The sequence below is a fragment of the Capricornis sumatraensis genome, chromosome 8, assembly GCF_032405125.1.
Source record: "Capricornis sumatraensis isolate serow.1 chromosome 8, serow.2, whole genome shotgun sequence".
NCBI classification, from domain to species: domain Eukaryota; kingdom Metazoa; phylum Chordata; class Mammalia; order Artiodactyla; family Bovidae; genus Capricornis; species Capricornis sumatraensis.
The window spans coordinates 38790517-38806939 of NC_091076.1; the positions used below are offsets into that span (position 1 = coordinate 38790517).

Below are 16423 nucleotides of genomic sequence, written 5' to 3' on the forward strand. Positions count from 1 at the left end.
AGATATACTTCTTGAGAGTTATCTTCTATTGATTTTCAGTATATTATTATCCTGTAGACTTGATACAAAACAGCAAATGGAGATGAAACCGTTTTATTACATGCAATCCCCCCAGTACACTGCTTAGAATTGCCTACATTTTGCTTTGCCTGCATGTGTGTGTGCTAAGTTGCTTCAGTCATGTCTGACTCTTTGTGACCCTGTGGACTGTAGCCTCCCAGGCTCCTCTATCCATGGGATTCTCCAGGAAAGAATACTGGAGTAGGTTTCCATTTTTTTCCTCCAGGGTATATCTTCCTGACCCAGGGATCGAACTCATGTCTCCTGCATTGGCAGGCAGGTTGTTTATCACTAGCACTCTCTGGGAAGCCCAGGAGTTTATTATATATCTCCATGGCTCAGAAAGGGTGGTTGTGTGTTGGAGTCAACCACTGTCTAAGACTCCTAAAGCATGCAAGCAGCTGGCAAATAAAATAGTAGTAAATCTTTCTGAAAGGAGAAGAGGAAGGATCCAGTTATATATGTTACAGAACTCAAATTATGAATCCTTGGAAGTCAAGGACTGTGTCTACGCTGGTTGAACGAAGGAACACAGTGGCATAGAAATGTGCATATCAGTAAAGCAGATAGCATCACTCCCTTTGCTATGCAAAGCCCACCTCTCTACCAGTCTCGATTAAGTAGTCTCTCTGGCTGATAGGAGCTGGATTATATTGGAAGAACAACATATAATCTCTGTGCCTATGGAAACTGGTGAAAACGTAGATTTCTGCTTTTAAAATATCAGCAAATCAGATCCAATTATACCTGAGCTTCTAATATCTCTTACAACAAAATCTGTTTTCTCTTCTTTTCTATTTTTACCAAGGTGACTGCTTGGACTGAATTATACTTTCTCCTTCCAAATTCTTATGTTGATGTTCTAACCCCTAACCTGACAATAGTTGGAGGTAGGGTCTTTAGAAGTTAATAAATTGGGCTTCCCTGATGGCTCAGATGGTAAAGAATCCACCTGCAAAGCAGGAGACCTGGGTTTGATCCCTGAGTTAGGAAGATCCCCTGGAGAAGGGAATGGCAACCACTCTAGTAATCTTGCCTGGGATATCCTATGGACAGAGAAGCCTGGTGGGCTACAGTCCATAGGGTCACAAAAAGTCGAACACAACTGAGCGACTAAGCACAGCACAAGGTTATTAATGAGATGACTTGAGGGTGGAGCTCTAATCTAATAGGACACATGACCCTATGAGAAGAGAAAGATCTCTCAGGATAAGCACAGAGAAAAGGCCACGGGAGGAAGCAGCAGGAAGACACTTGCCTGCAAGCCAAGAAGAGAGACCTCACCAGAAACTGGATGGGTCAGAACTTTGCTCTCAAATTTCCCCGCTTCCAAAACCATCAGAAAATAAAATGTGTGTTGTTTAAGTCACCTAGACTATAGTATCCCGTGAAGGCAGCCTAAACTGACGGTGACAGTCATGCCCTGGAGAGTAAGAGCTTTATAAACACACTCACAGCTCTGCTGGGTCACACTCACCATTAGTAGCCTATCCCCTACTTGCAATCTTCCATCTTTCTGTGCAGCTCCTCCGTCGATAATTTTAGTGACATAAATGCTATTGTCTCCAGGAATGTGCTGGTTTCCCACACCTCCTGCGATACTGAAGCCTAAACCTACAGAAAAGGAATAGAAAAACAAAAGCCTTGTATTGGTTCAAGAAAGCGCTATTAGTCACACTTCAACAGTCAAAGAAAATTAAGCTTTCATTTGTTTTCAATAGTAATAAATAACAATAAATTCCACTCCAATCAACTTTGCTCTTTAAATATTTGAAAGCTTGCTGATTAATGCTAATAAAGCAGAACACAAGTGTAGTCCTGCCCACGTTTAGTCTATGGGCTCATCTTTGTTGATGCTGTTGTTACTTTAGCATAGCAAACAGAAGTAGTGCCAGTCGTTTGGGTAGAGACCTAGATGTTTTTGACATTTCAAAATGAAAAGTTCAGCCATTTGAAGAGTTGACAAATTCGGAGATAAGAGCCATGAAGAAGATACATTGGATATTGGTGTAATAATTTCAGAGAGAAGATAAGGATTTGTTCACTGCTTGCCCTTCATGTTTCCTTCTCTGGGCACCTTGTCATATTTTCAGACTTCCTGGCACTTCCTGCTATTAACTTGTAGTTAAAAGAGAATGAAAACAAATGAATTATCCCTGCACACAGTCTGAAGAATAAGGAGGTTATATACTTTGACTATATTATTTTTATAGCAAACCATGAAATATCAAATCATTTTTAAACATGGAAATTATCCATTTTGAGAGAAGAATTTTATGCTGCTGTGGCATACAAATTTCTTCCAGTTTTACTGATATATAATTGACATAGTACTGTATAAGATTAAGGTACATAGAATGATGATTTGATTTATATACATCATGAAATGTCTGTCATAATAAGTTCAGTGAACGTCATATATAGATACAAAATGAAAAAAACAGAAGCAAATTTTTCCTTGTGATGAGAATCCTTAGGATTTCCTCTCTTAACTTTCATATCTAACATACAGCAGTGTTAATTATGTTACATATTACACCCCTAGTATTATTTATCTTATAAGTGAAAATTTGTATGTTTGTGCCTTCATCTAACTGCCCCTTGTCATCCCTCAACTCTTGGCAATCACAAGCTTGATCTCTTCTTCTATGATTGAATTTGCTTGAAGGATAATAAACCTACACTACTATGCTAGCTCCTATTTACAACATAGTGATTAGATATTTCTATACATTTCAAAATAATCACCATAAGAAGTCTAGTTACAATATGTCACTGTACAAAAATATTACGTAGTTATTGACTATATTCCTCACATTGTGCATTTCACAATCATGACTCATTCATGTTGCAGGTAAAAGTTTGTACCTCTTAATCTTCCTCACCTATTTCTTCCCCACCCATCCACTTTTCTCTCCTCTGGCAAACATTTTATTTTATCTGTATTTAGAGCTCTGTTTCCATTTTGCTATGCTTGTTCATTTGTTTTAGTTTTTAGATTTCACACATAAGTGAAATTATACAGTATCTGTCTTTCTCTGTCTGACTTATTTCACGTAGCATAATATCCTCTAGGTCCATCCATGTTGTCACAAACTTTAATTTATATTAAACTATGGAATGACAACAAGAATAGAGTTATTAAAAAATCATTATGAGGCCATTTTAAAAGAATAACTGATGGACTCTTTAAAAGTATAAGAACTAAAAACCTTCCCAGAATATGATTGAATACATATTCAGTATACTTGTAGCATATATTTTCATTGTATTTGAAAATTATTACAATTAACATGCAATTACTCAGAAAGGAAGATATAAATAAAAACTTCTGTTACTAAAGACAGAAAATTTCTGTAACTTATTTGTCTTAAGCAATTACCACCCCTCCTCCAGTTTTAAAAAAAATTCATACACTTGTTTTACGAGGAAATTATAATAAAAATGTTTGGCACTTTATAAAACAATAAAAAATACTCCATTTCACTATCCTTGTATTGAATAAATATTGAATAGGGCTATATGCTGTTCTTAAGATAGCATAAATAATTAGTTAATGGAAAAATAATGGCATGGTAAATTATAAAGTAACACCTCTGGAATGATATTTCAAGTGAAATGTTTTTTTTTATTAAATTAACTATAATAGTTAACAATAAAAGAAAAATGAATTTAAATTGATGGGCACTTAAAGTAAGTGTTATTTAATTTCCTACTAGAGAGGTGACTATTCTTTATTGATGTTTTGACATTGTATAGCTCTATAAATGTATTTCTTTGCCTCATATTTAAAGAATTTGTATATCAAGTGAAAGATGACCAAGAGTAAATAAAATGTCCCCAACTGGCATTTTCTATGAAATTGAAACTACATATCAGCTCATATTTTCTAAAACTGTTACTTCATATTTATATATGATTATAGGGAAGTTCAAAAAACATACCAATATTTACAAAAGCTTCATAGCCACATGCTAGGATCAATCTACTGCATTACAATAGTACAAAAGTCATTCCAAACTGCGGACAAAAGGTTAAAGAAAGCCCAGGGACTCTGATCCACATCTACTATGCCAACAGTAAATGCCACAGCCGGTCTGAGTTACAGAAGAGCTAAGAAAACAAATTACCACCGCAAACAAGGATAAGTCCAACAACGGGAATAACTATGTAGTTGACATTTGAAGTTGAGGATTTTACCAAGACAATGAAATCACTATGGATACTGTAGACAGAAATATACCAGCTAAAAAGGAAATAACTTTTTCCCTCTAAGATTAGACTTAAGTACTCCTTAACTGGTGATTTTGCTTAAGATGAAGTAAAGCAATTGTAGTAAGAGCTAGAGAACTGGTCTAAAGGTATAGAACTAAACATTTTCCCTAATTTCCCTTACTTAGATGGAACATGGCTATATTTAAAAATTATCAATATTTGCTCAACATTCAATCATTCAATTTAACATGATAAGTTAAATGTATAGCTTATGTCTATATCCAGAAGACAAGGTTATTTACAGGCAGAAGTATCCATCTGTGTTATAAAATAGAATCTGGTCCTGTCCATCCATCCATCCATTCATTTATTCATTCATTCACTCACTCATATATCCATTCATTCAACAAGCATCTCCTGAGTGCGTACCATGCATTGTAAAACCAGCTGCTATTAACTGCAGCCAACATAAATGTAAAAAAATGGATTGACCAGAAACACTATAGAAATAATGATCCATGAGTTCATAAGAGTAAGTGTGGTTGAACCTGGCTGAAGCAATGCTCTAAACTTAGCTGATGGTACTGATGTTTGGAGGGCTGCTCTGTGAAGACACATGTGGGCTAGTCCCACCAAGCAATAAGTCCAAATTCAAACCATGAGTTTGGAGGCATTGGCTTCCTTACACACACTCTGCTAAAACAGAGGTAGTCTGTCTACTTTATAGGACCATCGTCTCCCTTCATGTGCTCATACTTCACGCCTTCAATCCACTCTAGACACACTGACGGCCTTGACATTTCTAGAACACCCCAGACACCCTTCCATCTCAAGGCATTTGCTCTAGCTGTTACTGTTGCCTGGAACACTCTGCCTTCAGGGCATTGTTAAAATTTCAGTTTCTTTGGAAGCCTGACTCTGACCTGTCTGTTTAATAACTGTCCCCTAACAATCCACCCCACCTCCTTATCCTGCTCTATTCTCACTATCCCTTAGCGCTTACCACCTTGTAATATACTAGATAAATCATATATATATATATATATTTTACTTTACAATACTGTATTGGTTATGCCATACATCGACATGAATCTGCCATGGGTGTATATTTTATTTTTTTATTGTCCATCTTCTTGGTGAAAATATAAACTCCGGATGACAGGGATTTTTAACGGTTTCATGCTATGCAGTAGAACAAGGGTAGGTACACAGTTACCTCTTAAATACACACTAAATGAAAGAATGGATAAGCAAATGAATAGAAGAGCACAAGGAAAGCCCCCTGTCTCTGAGAAAGATTCCCCTTAAAGAGGAAGCTGGTGGCTTTAAAGAGAGGGGGACAGCTGAGAAAGCAGGTGTCCTCAGTTAGGTTTGATAACTGTATGGGGCAGGCCATTGCTGCACGCGCAGTCTGGTTACCTCCCCATCTTAGTCTACACAGAGCTTATAGCAACCACTGGGGAGGCAGGGGGTAACAGCAGATGCATCCTCGAGTCCTGACCATCCCATCTAGTGACGGTGTGAACTGCAGTCCCACCCTCCTAATCTGTAACAGGGGAATAAGTGTATCTATGCTCTAGAGTAACTGGCGCATAATGGAGATTCTTTTTTTCAAAATTTCTTTTAAAAATATTTATGCAGTTTTGAAATGTTATATTCCATTTACAGTTATTGTAAAATAGATTCTTTTAAAAAAATATTTATTTATTTATTTGGCTGTGTTGGTCTCAGGTGCGGCAGACGGGATCTTCCACTGTGGCATGAGGGCTTCTCTCTAGCTGTGGCTCATGAGCTTAGCTGCCCCAAGGCATGTGGGATCTTAGTTCCCCAGCCAGAGATCGAACCTCTGTCCCCCACATTGGAAGTCAGATTCTTTAACACTGGACCACCAGGGAAGTCGCACAAAATAGATTCTTGATAAATAAAAATTCTCTGCTTTAGGAAGCTCTCAAGTTGTCTGGAAAAACGAATACCTAAACATCTTGACATAACTGAACTGGTTAGGATCAGCTCTATCATGGTACTATGATATGTGAGTACAGAGGGGACCATGACTTACTTCTAGAAGAGCAGGAGAAATTAACAAGGTTTAGCATTCAGGCTGGGTCTTCAATATTGAGTTTGAATTGATAAAAGAGAATGCATTTTTCAAACCAATACATCCAAACTGACTCAGTGACTAAAGAGTCAGCTGCCCTGACTTAGATCACAAAATGTTCATAAAATCCCAGCTCCCCTGTGCTGGAACTTGAGACAGACATGCCTAGCAAACACTCAAAACCTATATTATGGTAAGATAGATAAGCTAGAGTGGTCCTTAACAAGATAAATACAATGACTAGTATAAAGATACACCACACACAAAAATAAACTCAAAATGGATTAAAGATCTAAATGTAAGACCAGAAACTATAAAACTCCTAGAGGAGAACATAGGCAAAATACTCTCCAACATAAATCACAGCAGGATCCTCTATGATCCACCTCCCAGAATACTGGAAATAAAAGCAAAAATAAACAAATGGGATCTAATTAAAATTAAAAGCTTCTGCACAACAAAGGAAAATATAAGCAAGGTGAAAAGACAGCCTTCTGAATGGGAGAAAATAATAGCAAATGAAGCAACTGACAAACAACTAATCTCAAAAATATACAAACAACTTATGCAGCTCAATTCCAGAAAAATAAACGACCCAATCAAAAAATGGGCCAAAGAACTAAATAGGCATTTCTCCAAAGAAGACGTACAGATGGCTAACAAACACATGAAAAGATGCTCAACATCACTCATTATCAGAGAAATGCAAATCAAAACCACAATGAGGTACCACTTCACACCAGTCAGAATGGCTGCGATCCAAAAATCTGCAAGCAATAAATGCTGGAGAGGGTGTGGAGAAAAGGGAACCCTCCTACACTGTTGGTGGGAATGCAAACTAGTACAGCCACTATGGAGAACAGTGTGGAGATTCCTTAAAAAAATACAAATAGAACTGCCTTATGACCCAGCAATCCCACTGCTGGGCATACACACCGAGGAAACCAGAATTGAAAGAGACACATGTACCCCAATGTTCATTGCAGCACTGTTTAGAATAGCCAGGACATGGAAGCAATCTAGATGTCCATCAGCAGAAGAATGGATAAGAAAGCTGTGGTACATATACACAATGGAGTATTACTCAGCCATTAAAAAGAATACATTTGAATCAGTTCTAATGAGGTGGATGAAACTGGAGCCAATTATACAGAGTGAAGTAAGCCAGAAAGAAAAATAGCAATACAGTATACTAACACATATATATGGAATTTAGAAAGATGGTAATGATGACCCTGTATGCGAGACAGCAAAAGAGACACAGATGTGTATAACGGACTTTTGGACTCTGAGGGAGAGGGAGAGGGTGGGATGATTTGGGAGAATGGCATTGAAACAGGTATACTATCACGTAAGAAAGGAATCGTCAGTCTATGTTCGATGCAGGATACAGGATGCTTGGGGCTGGTGCACGGGGGTGATCCAGAGAGATGATATGGGGTGGGAGGTGGGAGAGGGGTTCATGTTTGGGAACTCATGTACACCCGTGGTGGATTCATGTCAATGTATGGCAAAACCAATAAAGTATTGTAAAGTAAAATAAAGTAAAATTAAAATTAAAAAAAAAAGATTTGATTAAGGAACACTGATTTTTGTTAAGTGACCAATTTAGAGAATGGGTTACGGCACTGAAAAGATGTGTCCATGATACACAAATAGCCCCAGATCATCAGGAGATAGCAAACTAATCAATTATAAATTAAACTCAGTGACAAGAGTTGGTAGGTCTCATCCTAAAAACTGACCCTAGCACTATTGACTGTGAAACGTTTGGCTCTTAAGGATAATACTAAACAAGCCTAGGCAGTGTCAGTGTTAAAGAAAGTGGACATAAAATGAGTATGAAAATTACAAAGGAAGTAAAATCAGTGGATATTTTATACTCTGGCAAAGGGAGAAAGCAAGTGAAATTTAAACACCTAATTCTCCAAATTAAAAACTGATCCATTTGACAAACATGTGATGTGCAAATAATTTCAGGATTACTTTCAGTGCATAAAGCTGGGTTCCTCTTTGCATATTGCCTGCATATCCCCAAGTTGTATATTCTCAGGTCAACTTCAAGGATGCAGGCACAGGGAACGGATTGTCTACATGCTGTATAAAGCCTTTAACTTAACCTTTCCCAAAGCAGTCTTTTCCTCCTCCTATGAAGAAAAGGACATGAAGAATCCCCGTGCACCCTTTCCCCTTGTCTGACTGTGCTGAGGAGCAGGTGTCGGTGACAGAGGGAAGCCTGAAGGAGGAAGCCTTGGGAGCACAGACTGATACTGTGTGGGAGAAGCTTAGAATAAAACCCCCAAGGCCTGTAAGAGTCATGTGATTACAAAGTAGCCACACAGTCTTTTTTGGACAGTACAGTAGGAATTATTGGTGGGCATGAGCAAGGAAGGGACAGCGCCGAGGCTCTGAGTGCAGGGTCCACCATTTGTCCAGGGGGCCATGATTAGGGATGTGTTGATATTTGACCCCACAGCCATCTGAGATGAGCTGCTTTTCTGCCACTGTGTTTTCAAATTCATCTGTGTCAAATGGCTCAGTAGTAAAGAGTCCGCTGCCAGTGCAGGAGTCACAGGTTCAATCCCTGATCCTGGGAGATCCCATATGTTGCAGAGCAACTGGGCCCACGGCCACAACTATCAAGCCTGTGCTCTGGAGACCCAGAGCTGCAAGTACTGAAGCCCGTGCACCCGAGAGGCCATGCTCTGCAACAAGGGAAGCCGCTGCAATAAGAAGCCCATGAACCGCAACTAGACAAAAGCCCACACAGCAACGAAGACTAAGCACACTCAAAATGTATAAATAAAATTGCAAAACAAAAACAAAAACAAAAAAAACCTTAGTAAATCCTCACTTCTCAGAGATGTGGATCTTCTGGTGGCCAGGGAACATGAACTTGGCCCTGGGGAAGGCCTCAGTTACATGTTCCTTGTTCTGCATCTTGGTGAGGATGGACGTTATAACTTGGCTCCTATGGATCCTGACCACTGTGCCCTGGGCCTTTCCAAAGGCACCACGCATACCTGTCTGGAGACCATCAGATCCAGCACAGGGCAATAATCTTTATGGGCGTAAAGAGCTATGTCCCATGATGTCTTATGATCACTCAATAACTTGGCTCAACTTCATTTTAAATGACTTTATCAGGTGGACACTCTGAGGCATCTCCAAAACTTTAGCATTATTATATTAAGCTGACTGCTTCTGTCATAGTTTATCTAGGATCTGCAACATAGGGTGTTTAGCGCTTTACAAAACAACAAAACCAAATCTATAGTGGTATTCTGTACACTCTGACTACATGTTTTTATTAAAGGAAATACAGAATCCAGCCTAGAGCCTCACAGGCCTTGTCTGGGAAAACTTCTGAACATGCATGCATTTCAGTGGACAAATAAAACAAAAAACTTTGCCTGTGGGTCTAGTCTACACAGATAACAGACGATTTTACATCTCTCCTTCAGAAAAAAAAAAAAAAAATCTTTGCTTAAAAAAATACCAGAATGTGCTTTTCATTTTGAGAGAATAATTTATCTCATTGAGTGTTAAAAATATGATTAACTAAAGAGCAAAGCTGTATATTCTTACTCTCTAGATTCTTCCTGGCCTCAAAGGACAAAGTTTGGAACTGAAAGAAGGGTTCTATTTTAAATTTGTACAGCACCGGCTAGGTAGGCTCAAACCTACTTAAGGGTCTCTCACAGAGCATGCAATTAACTCACCACAGTCAACATTCCAAACTTTTCTTCTATGGACCTCAAAATACCTACTCATACTTTTAGCCTAAAACCAGTCCTATTTTATTATGAAAAGTCTCCATGTCTATACCTACCATTTCTCAAAGCAATGAGCAACATTCTTGTTTGTAAACCTAAATCTTCTCCTTCACCCTATAATTTTATTCATTATTCTTTTTTTCCTCTCTAGAATATTCAGTCTCTTACCATCAATGCTTTTATTCTGTTCCAGCTTTGACCATACTTCTGTCCTACCCGAAAAGACCTTCTCTTCAACTTACTGCAGCCTCTTTTACTGAAAGAGCTGGAGTTTCCAAACAGGGATCTTTAGTTACTAACTTCATTTCTGTATCACATCATATAGTTTTCTCAGACTCTTCCATGTGACTCCACACAATACAGTCTATTCACATGGCAGTGGCTATAGGCTGAGTTATGTCTTCTCTAAAAACAGACTGAAGTCCTAAGTCCTGTTAGCTGTGAGTGGTGTTAATTACTCAGTTGTGTCTGACTCTTCATGATCCCATGGACTGTAGCCTGCCAGGTTCCTCTGTCCATGGAGTTCTCTAGGCCAGAATACTGGAGTGGGGAGCCACTCCCTTCTCCAGGGCATCTTCCTGACATGGGGATCAAATTGAGGTTTCCTACATTGCAGGAGGATCCTTTACCATCTAAGCTACCAGGGAAGAATTACCTGTGAATGTGACTTTATTTGGAACCAGGGTTTTAGCAGATGGACTCAACTTTAGATGAAGTTATACTATACTATAAAGAAAGCTGAGCCTGAAGAATTGATGCTTTTGAACTGTGGTATTGGAGAAGACTCTTGAGAGTCCCTTGGATTGTAAGGAGATGAAATTAGTCCATCTTAAAGGAAATCAGGCCTGAATATTCTTAGGAAGGACTGATGTTGAAGCTGAGACTCCAATACTTGGTCCATCTGATGCGAAGAACTGACTCATTTGAAAAGACCCTGGTGCTAGGAAAGATTGAAGGTGGGAGGAGAAGGTGACAATGGAGGATGAGATGGTTGGATGGCATCACTGACATGATGGACGTGCGTTTGAGTAAGCTCCGGGAGTTGGTGATGGACAGGGAAACCTGGCGTGCTGCAATCCATGGGGTCGCAAAGAGTCGGACAGGACTGAGCCACTGAACTGAACTGATACTGGATTACTGTGAGCCCCAATCTAATGATTAGTGTCTTTATTAGAAGAGGAAATTTGAACCCAGAAACACACAGAGAAGAATGGACATGATGACAGAGAGGAGGATGGTACACCTGCAAGTCAAGGAATGCCAAGGACTGCCAGCAACCACCAAAACCAGAGGAGGAGCATGAACCAGACTCTCCCCAGAGCCCTCCAGGAGGAATCAATCAGGCTGACATCCTGATCCCAGACCTGCAGGCTCTAGAACTATTAAGAGAATAAATTTACGTTGTTTCAAGTGACCTAGTTTATGATCATTTGTTAAGCTGTGTTGTTGTTGTTTAGTTACTAAGTCATGTCCGGCTCTTTTGCAACCCCATGGACTGTAGCCATCCAGGCCCCTCTGTCCATGCGATTTCTCAGACAAGAATACTGGAGTAGATTGCCATTTCCTTCTCCAGGGGATCTTCCCAGTCCAGGAATTGAACCTGCATCGCCTGCATTGGCAGGCAGATTCTTTACCACTGAGACACCAGGGAAGCCCATTTGTTAAAATAGCACCAGGAAATTAATAGAGCATCTAATTTATACAGTTTAAGTAGTGGTAAGGGTGTCTACCTCTTTCCTTTCCTTTATTTGCTTATTTAAAAAAATTATTTATTTTCAAATTTTTAATTAATTTTTAAATTGAAGGATAATTGCTTTACAGAAATTTTGTTGGTTTCTGCCAAATATCAGCATGAATCAACCATTGGCATGCATATATCAACCTCTTTCTAATGAAATCATATATATACACACACAAGCCTGGGCACTTTTCAACACAGCAGCAGTAATTGAAACTATGAAAATGAATTCCCCACAAGAAAGAGATTATAGAGAGAATAGGATTCTGTGGTGTATGCCTTGAGGAATAACTATTATTTGAGAGAAGTGAATTTGGCCTGTATCCCCAGTTTCTGATACAGCCTATATGGCGTGGGCTCCCGAATTTGCATTTCTAATAGGCCCTCACATGATGCTAATGCTAGTGGCATGAGGACCACATTGTGAGAAACACTGTTTCAGAGCAATAAAATAAAGATAATATAATAATATAAAATGAAGTGAGAAATAGTAAAAGAAATAAGGGAAGAAACAGGGTAGTATAATATGATGAGAGTAGGAATATAAAAGTAATCAGTATTTGTTCTATGTAATGCAGAAAGAACAAGGGCCTATCAGGAATTCCCAATTTTTTGGAAGAAAATTCTGGATGACTGGGTGGGTTCCTTGCCTGGGAGAACGGTCTAGTTTGTAGTTACTTCATTCATTCCCAATAGGAGAGGATGGCATGAAATGTGTGTGTATGCCTGTGTGCTAAGTCGCTTCAGTTGTGTGTGATTTTTTGCAACTCTATGAACTGTTAGCCCGCCAGACCCTGTCCATGGGATTCTCCAAACAAGAATTCTGGAGTAGACTGCCATGCCCTCCTCCAGGGGATCTTTTCTGACCCAGCGATCAAACTGGTATCTCTTGTGACTTCTGCATTACAGGTGTATTCTTTGTTCTTTGTCAACTGAGCTAGTTGGGAAGCGAGTGTGTGTGTGTGTGTGTGTGTTACTGCAGTTCACAAAATCATTAAGTGCTTATCCAATCATTCTTGCTTTAGTGTAAAGGCTCGTGATCACATTCCTTGATTCCAGTCTTTCCTTGCCTGATTTTCCAAGCTATTCAGTGAAGACTTTCCAGGCTACTCTTTCTCTAAAATTCCACATTCATTCTGTTGCTCTGTTACTTGAAATGGTCCATCACTGTTCTATAGGAATGCTATTTACCTTCTTCTCACTAGTCCTTACTTCTCTGCTCCTAAGCTTCCCTGCAAGCAGGATGATCTTGCTGTGCTGGTTTTATATTAGTACTCCTGTTTCCCCATCTGAAATGCCTTGAGCATTTTAATTTTCAAGACCACTCAAGTCTTGGCCAACTCTAAGTTGTTCATTTCTAAGTTGAACCACAGAAATTATCTATATCAACCTTTCACTTCTATTTATTGGGTTGGTCAAAAAGTTCAATTGTGTTTTCCCATAAGATGTTACAGAAAAACCTGAACAAACTTTTTGGCCAATCCAATAAATAGAATGAGGTAACTCATTCAACAAACACTTACTGGTAACTACTCACGTGCCAAGGACTGCCCAATATACACTGTGGTTATATCAGTGACTTAGAGTTTGACTTATGGTTCTTTTCTAATGGAAGGTAAGACAAGAGGCAGTGAAAATCTGGTGTGGTAAGTTTTGATAGGAGAGGAACAGGAACTATGGGAGCACACAGGTGGGCCAACTATTTTGGCTTGGGGAAGGGTGTCAGAGAAGGCTATCTGTAGGTCCTGATATCTCATCTGAGACCTAGAAGATGAAAATGAGCCAGGAAAAAGAGAGTGGGGAGTGACCGACCCTACAGAAGGAAACACCCAGAGTGGGGAGATAGCGTGCCTCATCTGAGAAACTTACTTGAGAAATAGTTGACATGAAAGCAACAGGTAATCTTAGGTATAATATAGGCTGTCAGAGGAGAAGAACCATATTCCTTGTACTCACTGATGCTGTGCCTGGAGCATCCCATGGACAGAGGAGCCTGGCGGGCTAGAGTTTGTGGGGTCACAAGGAGTTGGCATGACTGAGTTGGACACATACACACACAGTGCATAACACTTTGGGATAAATGAATGAATGGAGAGAGAAGGACTCTTTCTCCACTGAGTTAGGAGGGAAGGAGAAAAGGATGGTATAGATAAAGATTGAGATTACTGGGTAATGGCAGTGCCCTAAAGTAGTTGTCATCTCCAATTTACTCTGATAACAAAGTGTGGTCATGGGCCAAGACGAGGGAAGTGGTGAAGTCAGAGATTTAAAGAAAGTACAGAAATTTGGAAATACATATTAAGGAAGATAGAAGAAATAACTGATTAGAAAAAGGCAGAAAAGTTGCAAGGAACTGTTGATTGTCTAGTTAGGGTTTGTGACTATGAATTAATAATAGCAGTATTCTAGTAATTATTTTTTTTTTCCTTCAGCAATTCTAGTGGTCTAGTAGTATAAGCACAGAAAGTGCAAGCAGTTAGATTAAATCACTTTTGGAACTAGTCTTTTGTGTGTGTTGATCTTCTTTCTTCAACTAAATCCTGATCCTGGAAAGTAGAGACTGCATAAAAATAGACCATATTATGCATACTGCTGGCATATGGTGATTGTTTAGTAAATACTGGCAGGATGAACTAATGATTGAATTGTTCAAAGACCAAGTGAATACATGGCATAGGTGTATTCTGAATATCAAGCATCCCACATTAACAGATATGTGTATATTTTAGCTGACTGCTTTAGCTTCAGAGAAAAAGTGACCCCAATAATCCATATTGAGCATTTTTAATATGCCAACTCTTGCCTTGTGTGTTTGGGAATTAATGAAGTGTCTATTGTATCTAAAGAAACAATAGAGATTAGCAATGAGAGACATATTTACTCTCTATTACATCCAAGAATAAGCAGCACTCCCTTGCCTTCATCTTTGCAAATGAAACAACCTGCTCTGATCACAGTTGACTGCTCACAGGGGGAGTATGATGAAGTGTGCTCAGATGTTCTCTACTGGCTTATCCTCTAATGTACTTGAAATGAAACATCCTCCAAGCTTCCAGCATGAAAAATACATGAGAGGCACTGCCTCTACCTATCAACCAAGTCCATCTGCATGTTTCTTCCAGGTTCTGGAAGAACCTGGTTGCCAGGAAGAATTCTGGTTGCCAGTTAAAGCAAGGTCATTAACATTGATTCTGAACACTGCCCAGACTGTTTGGAGGCATCCAGATCCCAACATACAAAGTCACCAAAAAACAGTGGTAACTACTGTTACCAAGTGGTAACTTGAGATATATAACTCATCTGTTGAAGCTTGATGGGAATGTCTCAGTTGGTGGGGTTATTGCTGGGGAAAGCAGACAAGAAAGTCTGAAGGGTGTCTGGATGGGTTTTGATAAATTTCCATATACAAAGGCTCTTATCCAGTAACACCTCATCTGAAAAGTTTTAATAGCTGCTATAGCATGAACACCAACCAGCCAGAATGGACAACTGCCATAAACATACCACAACTGTCAGCTCTGCTGTAAAGTTTAATTACCACCCCCCATATTGGACAGTAGCACTTTAAAGATAAAGGGAACAGTAGCTATTTCTATTTATGTTCCCTGGAAGCAGGGATACCCTAAAAACTAATTTTTAAAATTAATGGATTAAATAAAGATGGCTGAATCCTTTTTCAGTAAGTTTACTTTAATGAACCTTGAAGAAAAGGGCTCAGGCTGTTAAAATACTGTGGTAGTGAGTTACTTCATTCATTCTTTAAAGAACATTTAAGTTCCAGGCTATATCAGTTTTTTAGGGCTGCTGAAATGAAGTGCCACAAACGGGGTGACTTAAACAATGGAAATTTATTGTCTGACAGTTCTGGAGGCTGGAAGTCCAGATCAAGGCATCAGCAGGTGTGGTTCCCTCCTAGGGCTTTGAAGGAAAATCTGCTTCATGCCTCACTCCTAGCTTCCAGTGTTGTGCTGACAATCTTTGGCATTCCTTGGGTTATAGTGCATCACTCCCATCTCTGCCTTCATCTTCACATGACATTCTCCCTGTGTGTATGTCTGTGTTTGACTTTCATCTTTTCATAAGGATACCAATTATATTATTAATAGATTAAGGCCAACCATAATCATCTCATCTTAACCCTGAACATCAGCAAGTTTCCTATTTTCAATTACAGTCACACACACAGGTCCTGGGAGTTAAGACTTCAACATCTTTTGTGGGGACACCATTCAGCTCATGACACTGGCAGGGAAACATACATGTGAATAGGACACACTTGCTGTCCTCGAGGAACTTATAGACCAGGGTGGAAGAAATGAGAAACAGCATGCAGAAGCAAGTGCTTTTGAAAAAGGCAGATAGCAGGGTTAGAGAAAACTTCTTGGCAACAATGACAGCTGAGCTGAGCCCTGTTCAATGCCTAGAAGAGAGACAGTGAGGAACTCTAAGCATCTCTGAGAGGATCCGAAAGTTTCAGACTGAACTGTTGTTACTATGAGGGTGAATGCTGGTTTCAGGCACAGAATATCACGATTG

At 39.3% G+C, this 16423-nt stretch overlaps 1 protein-coding gene across 11 annotated transcripts in view; it reads right to left on the reverse strand.

Annotated features, from left to right (window-relative positions):
* Nucleotides 1–16423, reverse strand: part of DLG2 (discs large MAGUK scaffold protein 2) — a 1427929-nt gene that overhangs the window by 627788 nt on the left and 783718 nt on the right. For all 11 annotated transcript variants that reach the window (XM_068976931.1, XM_068976935.1, XM_068976933.1 and 8 more), the window contains one exon: nt 1538–1674. In XM_068976931.1, coding sequence (XP_068833032.1) covers nt 1538–1674 — 137 coding nt within the window. The remainder of the gene's footprint in view (nt 1–1537; nt 1675–16423) is intronic.